A 9468-nucleotide genomic window follows, 5' to 3' on the forward strand; every position below is an offset into this window, starting at 1 on the left:
GTGAAGGAAGATGCCGTATGCAGATTTGAGTCAAAATGAAAATCGGTCATTTCTTTGGCCACCAGAAATGTAAATAGTGTATATTGTTCCTCATTGTATCATAGAATGAAAATGAAGGGCAAGGAGGAGGAGGTAAAGAGAGGTGAAACTGTCTGAAAACTTCACTTCCCATGTTGTTCAATTATGGTATTGGAGAATTTCTCTTCACTCTCAAAAAACACCTCATTAGAAACTAAGTAGGTTTAATAAGTAAAGATCTTTTCTAAATCGGAATTTCTACGTGTTTTCATTGAATTGTCCTAAATAAGTATACTTTCTCTCCTGTGTTCACAGACGGACCGAAGGTGGCCTTCTATGCGGCTTTGACTGATTCAGGAGCAGTAGGACCCTTCAGTTCTGAAACCAGATCTACACCAAAGTCTTCACCAATATAGGCAATGCCTTACCGCCAACATACAGGTAGCCAACTTTTACTAAACGTACTGCCCAATATCAAACCGATCCCTGGCCTCAACCACTAGGCCCTTTATGGAGGCTTTGACATTAGACTGTTGATCAATATGGACTGTCTATTTTACTTGTATATGTCCATGTTTGTATTAGGGCCGCTTCCCTCCATTAAGCTCAACTGCAGCTTTGACTGACATTTTCCTCTTCTTAGCTCCTCCCCATTAGCTACAACCAAAAATATTGTGGCCACAATTTAAAAGGTTGTTCCCTCTCTTCACAGCACCGGGGAGCACCGGCCTCTGATCATCGCAATAACTTTTTTTTAATGACATTTTTTTCCAGTCGGGTAATCACTCCAAACAGCCTACCCGACCGCTCTGAGGCGTCCGCATGGTCCTAAAGCACACCATTGCCTCGTTTTGTATCACACTCCAATGATGAAACTGGGGGGGGGGGGGGGGGGGGGGGGTGCAATTTCAGACTGTCCGCCCCGTCCCCAGTGAAAGTTGCACCCCTGGATGCAATAGTTAAAGCGGTTTGGGTAACAAACACATGATTTTATGGTACTGTTGTTTCTAGTGGTTTTACCAGTTTTGAGCCTATTCCAGATGTAGAAACAAGATTTAAAACCTCTTAAGTCAAGGTAGGGCTAGACTTTATGTACATGTGTATGTGCGTGTATGTGTACCTGCCTGCTTGTGAGCTGAGACCCAGAGAGAGCGGTAGAGGTATCAGATAGCCAATACGTTTTCCTTGACTGGCTACCGTACCTGAACAATACACAGCCTGTTATGGTGGCTAGGCTACATCTTTAATCTCAGCCCAGGCAGAGCGGGGGACAGGGAGTATCCACTCTCCTTGGCAAGGCCTCCCACCAGACTTCCACACAGAGACACTCTGTCTGCGTCACTCTTTTAAATTAGAGAGATTGCTGGGAGGCCAGGTGTACTGGAGAGGGTATGCCAAGCCAAGTAGTCAGCCTGCCTCCCCTTCCCTCCTCTACCACTCTACCTTTCCTCCCCTCTCTCTCTTTTCCCCCACCCTCTCCATCAACTTCCATTCCTTCCTCTACCCTCTCTCTCCCCTCCTCTACCTCTCTCTACCCTCTCGCTCCCCTCCTCTACCTCTCTCTACCCTCTCGCTCCCCTCCTCTACCTCTCTCTAACCTCTCTCTCCCTTCCTCTACCTCTCTCTACCCTCTCTCTCTCTTCCTCTACCTCTCTCTACCCTCTCTCTCTCTTCATCTACCCTCTCTCCCCTCCTCTACCTCTCCTCTTCCCTCCTTCTCTTCACCTTCTCTTCTCCCTCTCTCTCTCGCTCTCCGTCACCTCCCCTCCTCTTCCTCTCTCTCTTGTTCTCTTCCTCTCCTCTTCCCTCCTTCTCTTTTCCCTCCCCTCTCTCTCCTTCACCTCCCCTCCTCTACCTCTCTCTACCCTCTCTCTCTTTCTCTTCCTCTCCTCTCCCCTCCCCTTGAATTTCTCCTCTCCTTTCCCTCTCTTTCCCCATCTCCTCCCATCTCTCTCTCTCCCCTCCTCTCGCTTTCTAAAGCTAAGGGGATAATTGAAAGAGAAATGTTAGACAGCTATCAGGAGATTATCTACCAGGGGTTAGAATTTTTGGAATGGAGGAGAATAATGAAATGTTTTCTTCTTATCTGACACCCCCCCCCCCTTCCCCCACCCCTCTCTCCGCTTGAGGGTTCCTAAGAACAAGGGTATAAGAGGGGGTCGATGTGAAAGCATTTTTTCCCATAAAACCTCAGTTTACTGGTTTCTCCACTGTAGCGTTCCATTGGAGTGTGTCTCGTGTGTGAGGGGAGATCTCGTCTTCACAGTGTGTGTTTGAGAGGGAGAAGATTTCTCAGATTTTGTCAGTCGACATGATTCATCGGGACAGAAGGCTGGCCATGACTCTTCTCCTCTTCTCATTCATCTCTTTCTCCACGCATTTCCAACAGGTGCGAAGGTACAATGCTTGTACCTGTTTTTCTCCAGTGAGAATAAAGTTGAACACAGTTCAACATTCCTTGTCTTTCCCAGTCTCCTGGTGTGTAGTGTCGGAGGCAGAGGAGCAGAAGTGTCTGGATCTGGCTGGGAGTGCTACAGCCCGGAATATCAGAGGAACGCTGCTGTGTGTCCGTGGCCAGAGTCCAACAGACTGCATGGAGAAGATCAAGGTGTGTGGCAAAACAGCCTTTGGGCTGTAATCCATGGAATTACAAAATAATTCGCAGGAAATCTGGGAACCCTACAACCGGGATTTCTGGAAAGTTACCAGAATTGTTCAACCTTAAACGACCTGTAGAGAAAGTGTAGTTGAATTGTGCAACATGTAATATGACCTATGTCTGTTCAGAATGGTACAGCGGATGCAGCAGCCATGTTTGCTGATGACATCTACACAGCCGGCTGGTGCTTTGGACTAGAACTGGCTGCTGGAGAGTCTTACAACGGAGTGGGTGAGTGAGGAGGGGGGGAGACGGGGAGAAGGAAACCGTGTGTAAATGTTGAACCTGTCTTACCTTATCCTGTCTGCTCTCTCAGATGGTATCAGCTACTATGTTGTAGCTCTGGCTCGTCGCTCCTCCAGTGACCTGTCCCTGTTGGAGATGCATGAACGCAGGTGAGAACAGATAGACGGATTGATTGATTGTTTGTTAGATTTTTATTTGATTTGATTAGGATCCAAGGCAGTGGCTGCTCTTCCTGAGGTCCAAACAAATAAATACAATACATAGTATACATAACACTATAATACAATATATAATACAATATACAATACAAAATATAATACAATACATACTACAATACAAAATACAATATACAACATACAATACTTAATACAACACATAATACAATATAAAATACTTAATAGAACACATTATGCAACACATTATACAAGACTTAATACAATACGTAGTATATAAAAATGTCTCTTCACAGTCCCCGTTGTGCCGTAAGGTGTTCTTTTATCTTTGTTTTTTTAACTGGTTTTATTGCTGGCTTGAGTTACCTGGGGTGGCAGAGAGTTCCATGTAGTCATGGCTCTATTTAATACTGTGTGTTTACCAGCCTCTGTTCTGGACCTGGGGACTGTGAAGAGACCTCTGGTTGCATGTCTTGTGTTGTACCGATGAGTCTCCGAACTGTGTGACAGCGTTTGGTACCTTCAACACATCAATACCTCTCACAACGACCAATAGTGATGCAGCCAATCTCTCCTCAACGTTGAGCCAGGAGAGACTGACATGCATGATGATACTGACCCTTTCCCTCCATGTACATCTAAGTGCAATACGTGCTGCTCTGTTGTGGACCAACTGCAATTGACTTATATCCTTCTTTGCCGTAAATGACCACACAACTGGGCAGTAGACCTGACCTGTCTGGTCGACTGAGGTGTCAAGAAAGCAGAGCAACGCCCTATCACGGACAGACCTCTTCCCATTTTAGCAACCATTGAGTCGATATGTTTTGACCATGACAGCTTGCTATCTAGGGTTACACCCAGCAGTTTAGTCTCCTCAACTTGCTCAATCACCACATTATTCAATAATAGATCTAGATGAGATTTAGGGTTGAGTTAGTGATTTATCCCAAAAACAATGTTTTTAGTTTTTGATATTTAGCACCAGCCTATTGCTAGTTACCCATTCTAAAACGGACAGGAGCTCTATACTAAGGGTGTCAGTTATTTATTCTACTGTTGTAGCTGATGTGTATACGGTTGAGTCGTCAGCGTACATAGACACACATGCTTTATTCAAGGCCAGTGGAAGGTCATTAGTAAAAACTGCCCTGCGGTATGTCACGCTCAATTTAATTAGCAGCTTCCTTTAAAGAAAACCATCTGTGTTCTATTAGATCACTCTGAATCTATGATTAGGATGTAAATCCATAACGCCTACGTTTTTATCAGTAATAGGTCATGATCAATGATGTCAAAAACCTGCACTGAAATCTAACAAAACAGCTCCCACAATCATCTTCTTATCAAATGATTTCAGCCAATCATCAGTCATTTGTGTCAGTGCCGAGCATGTTGAGTGCCCTTCCCGATCGTCATGCTGAAAGTACACTACTGTTCAAAAGTTTGGGGTCAATTAGAAATGTCCTTGTTTTTGAAAGAAAAGCTCAATTTTTGTCCTTTAAAAATAACATCAAATTGATCAGAAATACAGTGTAAATACAGTGTTGTTAATTTGTTTTCTGTAAAATAACATTGTATTTGGTCAAACACGATAATTTCATAAAGTTTGCTAAGCACCGGTAACAGGCTGATTGGTCGGCTGTTTGAACCATTAAAGGGTGCTTTGCTATTCTTGGATAGAGGAATGACCCTTTCCTTCCTCCAGGCCTGAGGGCACACACTGTCTTCTAGGCTTAAATTGAAGCTGTGGCAAAGAGGAATCCAGCTTCAGCAATTTACCATCCAGGTTGTTGGTACCATGTGGCTTGTTCTTATAGACAGAGAAAAAAACGTTGCCTCTTCCACACCGATTTGAATGATTGACTCATTGATTGATTGATTGGATATTGTAGCTCCTGTCACCCAGGGATCCGTACCACGGTGGGCTGGACTGTTCCTATTGGCTTCCTGGTCAACACCTCACAGATCAGTGTCGATGAACAATGCAACTTTCCTAAAGGTAAGACCTGTGTGTGTGTGTGTCTGACCCTGACTCGGTGTGTGTGGTGTGTATGTGGCCCTGACTCTGTGTGTGTGGTGTGTATGTGGCCCTGACTCTGTGTGTATTGTTGGTGTTATTGTGTGTCCTTCCAGCGGTGGGGGACTTCTTTGGCAACAGCTGTGTACCAGGAGTAAAGGACAGAGAACACGACCCCAGAGGAAGCAACCCTAAGAACCTGTGTGAAGCCTGCATAGGAGATGACAACGAGAGACATATATGTGTTAACAATCACCGAGAGAGACACTATGGAGAGGCTGGGGCACTGAGGTAGGGAGGAGAGGAGGAGAGGCTGGGGCACTGAGGTAGGGAGGAGAGGAGGAGAGGCTGGGACACTGAGTTAGGAAGAGAGGAGGAGAGGCTGGGGCACTGAGGTAGGGAGGAGAGGCTGGGGCACTGAGGTAGGGAGGAGAGGCTGGGGCACTGAGGTAGGGAGGAGAGGCTGGGGCACTGAGGTAGGGAGGAGAGGCTGGGGCACTGAGGTAGGGAGGAGAGGCTGGGGCACTGAGGTAGGGAGGAGAGGAGGAGAGGCTGGGACACTGAGGTAGGAAGAGAGGAGGAGAGGCTGGGGCACTGAGGTAGGGAGGAGAGGCTGGGGCACTGAGGTAGGGAGGAGAGGCTGGGACACTGAGGTAGGGAGGAGAGGCTGGGACACTGAGGTAGGGAGGAGAGGAGGAGAGGCTGGGGCACTGAGGTAGGGAAGAGAGGAGAGTCTGGGGCACTGAGGTAAGGAGGAGAGGCTGGGGCACTGAGGTAGGGAGGAGAGGCTGGGGCACTGAGGTAGGGAGGAGAGGGAGAGGAGGAGAGGCTGGGGCACAGAAGTAGGGAGGCGAGGGAGAGTAGGAGAGACTGGGGCACCGAGGTAGGGAGGAGAGGGAGAGGAGGAGAGGCTGGGGCACTGAGGTAGGGAGGAGAGGGAGAGAGGGAGAGGCTGGGGCACTGAGGTAGGGAGGAGAGGAGAGGCTGGGGCACTGAGGTAGGGAGAAGAGAGGAGAGGGAGAGGCTAGGGCACTGAGGTAGGGAAGAGAGGAGGAGAGGAGGAGAGGCTGGGGCACTGAGGTAGGGAGGAGAGGAGAGAGGGAGAGGCTAGGGCACTGAGGTAAGGAGGAGAGGAGGAGAGGCCGGGGCACTGAGGTAGAGAGAGAGAGGCTGGGGCACTGAGGTAAGGAAGAGAGGAAGAGGAGGAGAAGAGAGGCTGGGGCACTGAGGTAGGGAGGAGAGGAAAGAGGGAGAGGCTGGGGCACTGAGGTAGGGAGGAGAGAGGGAGAGGCTGGAAATCACTGAGGTAGGGTGGAGAGAGGGAGAGGCTGGGGCACTGAGGTAGGGAAGAGAGGGAGAGGAGGAGAGGAGGAGAGGCTGGGGAACTGAGGTAGGGAGGAGAGGCTGGGGCACTGAGGTGGAGAGGAGAGAGGGAGAGGCTGGGGCACTGAGGTAGGGAAGAGCGGAGGAGAGGAGGAGAGGCTGGGGAACTGAGGTAGGGAGGAGAGGCTGGGGCACTGAGGTGGAGAGGAGAGAGGGAGAGGCTGGGGCACTGAGGTAGGGAAGAGCGGAGGAGAGGAGGAGAGGCTGGGGAACTGAGGTAGGGAGGAGAGGCTGGGGCACTGAGGTGGAGAGGAGAGAGGGAGAGGCTGGGGCACTGAGGTAGGGAAGAGCGGAGGAGAGGAGGAGAGGCTGGGGCACTGAGGTGGGGAGGAGAGAGGGAGAGGCTGGGGCACTGAGGTAGGGAAGAGAGGGAGAGGAGGAGAGGAGGAGAGGCTGGGGAACTGACGTAGGGAGGAGAGGAGAGGAGGAGAAGCTGGGGCACTGAGGTAGGGAGGAGAGGAGGAGAGGCTGGGGCCCTGAGGTAGGGAGGAGAGGGAGAGGAGGAGAGGCGATAGGGATGAGACGAGAGGAGGAAAGGATCTATTTCTCCTTCTTGAAAGTTTCTCAAATCAGTCCATGGGGGCCCCTAACCATCCCACATATTTGATATATTCCAACACCAGTCTACAAATGTAACTAGTCAACGAATCACCAAGCCCTTGATTAGTTGAATCAGGTAGAATTGCTGTGGATCCCAGAGGACTGGTTTGAGAAACAGTGTCTTATTTAACTAGCTGTGTTTGACTTGAGGCTTTCTTCCAGGTGTGTGGCTGAGAATTTGGGCGATGTGGCATTTGTCAAACACACCACCATTTCTGACAACATGGATGGTGAGAGTCTGATCTAAATCTAACCAAACGCTAACATTCAGAATATCTCCTCTCTAAACAAACTTCAGCATTTCTCGCTCGAGACACTAAGTGTCAGTATTTCATAGTTTTTCTGATCAGCCTCCTCCACATCACTTCACCAATTCTTCTACTCTACCCTAGGCAACAATATGGAATCATGGGCCATGGACCTGGAACTGGAGGACCTGAAGCTGCTGTGCCCGGATGGCAGTGAGGCCGGGCCGTTTGACCATGAGACGTGTCACCTGGCTGTGGTACCAGCTAACGCTGTGGTGGTACGCCTAGAGGACAAGTGTAGAGTCTGGAAATACCTGGAACGCCTACAGGTGTGTGTGTGCGCTTGTCTAAGTATGTATGTGTGCATACTTTTTTTTGACATCTCACCCCCTCTCTTCTCTCTCTATAGAATGTGTTTGGGAACACCACCATGTTCAGCTCAGTAGGCTACGCCCAATCAGATCTCCTGTTTTCTGACTCCACCCACCACCTGCTCAGGGTTGTGGGTAGTTACACTTCCTGGTTGGGTCCCACATACACCACTGTCCTGCAGGCCTTCGAGTGTGAAAGTAAGAGAGTGGAGAGAGAGAGAAAGAGACACAGTGTGGTTTCATTCTTTCATGTCTTGTGTTTCTTCCCACAGGTTTGTGCTGATCCTTCTAGAAAGAAATCAACCAGCATCCTCTCCATCTCTCCCCTCACTATCTCTCCACATCTTTCTTTCCCTCCCTCCCTCCATATCTTATCCCCCCTCCCTCCATGCCTCCTCCCTCCATGCCCCCTCCCTCCCTCCATGCCTCCCTCCATGCCCCCCTCCCCGCCTTCCCTCCATCTCCTCCCCTCCCTCCCTCCTTCCCTCCATGCCCCCTCCCTCCATGCCCCCCCTCCCTCCCTCCATGCCTCCTCCCTCCATGCCCCCCTCCCCTCCTTCCCTCCATCTCCTCCCCTCCCTCCCTCCTTCCCTCCATGCCCCTCCCTACATCCTGCCTACATGCCCCCCTCCCTCCCTACATCCTGCCTACATGCCCGCCTCCCTCCCTACATCCTGCCTACATGCCCGCCTCCCTCCCTACATCCTGCCTACATGCCCCCATCCCCTCCCTCCCTCCATCCCTACATCCTCCCCTCGCCCCCCTCCCTCCCTCCTTCCCTCCATGCCCCCTCCCTACATGCCCCCCTCCCTCCCTACATCCTGCCTACATGCCCCCCTCCCTCCCTACATAGATATCCGGAGTGTTTCTTTCCTCCCACACAGTTCCAGTAGTCACTTTTCCTCCTATAAAAAATATCAACGTCATTAACTGTGTGTGTGTGTGTGTGTGTGTGTGTGTGTGTGTATACCCTTGGTTCACTGCGTTCCCACGGTTGGTATAGCAAACCACCATGCTAGTCATGGGGATTACAGCTGTAAGTTGCCACCAGACACTGATCTAAGGTCAGGTTAATGTTTTTAACTATAATGGTTCATGTTCCATTTTGGTAAACTGATCCTAGATCTGTGCTAAAATAGGAACTTCTACCCAGAGCAGTAATCCATGACACTCTATACACAGCAATTCAAAAAAATGCTGACTGCATTAAACCATGTCTCCAGAGTGATTTGATTGACCTGGAAGGTGATGAAATATTGGAGATGTGATAAGATGTTTGAAGCCACTGAAATTATGTTTGTACTGTAAATCATTTAATGAACAGGAATTACACTTTTTTTCTATAATTTCTTCTGGAGAATGTTCTCTCTATCAAAACAATTCCTTATGACCTCTATATTTTGTTCATGTTGTACCCGTAGAGTAATTCACTCTACGGAGGTATATTGGTGCTGTGACACTACAGTATTTTCTGTCTGTCTTCAGGATATACAGTGCCTTGCGAAAGTACTCGGCCCCCTTGAACTTTGCGACCTTTTACCACATTTCAGGCTTCAAACATAAAGATATAAAACTGTATTTTTTTGTGAAGAATCAACAACAAGTGGGACACAATCATGAAGTGGAACGACATTTATTGGATATTTCAAACTTTTTTAACAAATCAAAAACTGAAAAATTGGGCGTGCAAAATTATTCAGCCCCTTTAAGTTAATACTTTGTAGCGCCACCTTTTGCTGCGATTACAGCT

At 48.8% G+C, this 9468-nt stretch overlaps 1 protein-coding gene across 1 annotated transcript; it reads left to right on the top strand.

Moving 5' to 3' along the window:
• Positions 1-2155: 2155 nt before the first annotated feature.
• Positions 2156-8143, top strand: LOC110528786 (otolith matrix protein 1-like). The gene is made up of 9 exons (XM_036982785.1): positions 2156-2626; positions 2806-2908; positions 2994-3072; positions 4992-5098; positions 5233-5407; positions 7262-7329; positions 7492-7676; positions 7757-7916; positions 7991-8143. Exons 1-9 carry the CDS (start codon positions 2330-2332, stop codon positions 7999-8001), a joined length of 1185 nt encoding a protein of 394 aa, XP_036838680.1. The 5' UTR covers positions 2156-2329; the 3' UTR covers positions 8002-8143.
• The last annotated feature ends 1325 nt before the right edge of the window (positions 8144-9468 follow it).

This window comes from Oncorhynchus mykiss, chromosome 7 (genome assembly GCF_013265735.2).
Source record: "Oncorhynchus mykiss isolate Arlee chromosome 7, USDA_OmykA_1.1, whole genome shotgun sequence".
In the NCBI taxonomy this organism is placed as follows: domain Eukaryota; kingdom Metazoa; phylum Chordata; class Actinopteri; order Salmoniformes; family Salmonidae; genus Oncorhynchus; species Oncorhynchus mykiss.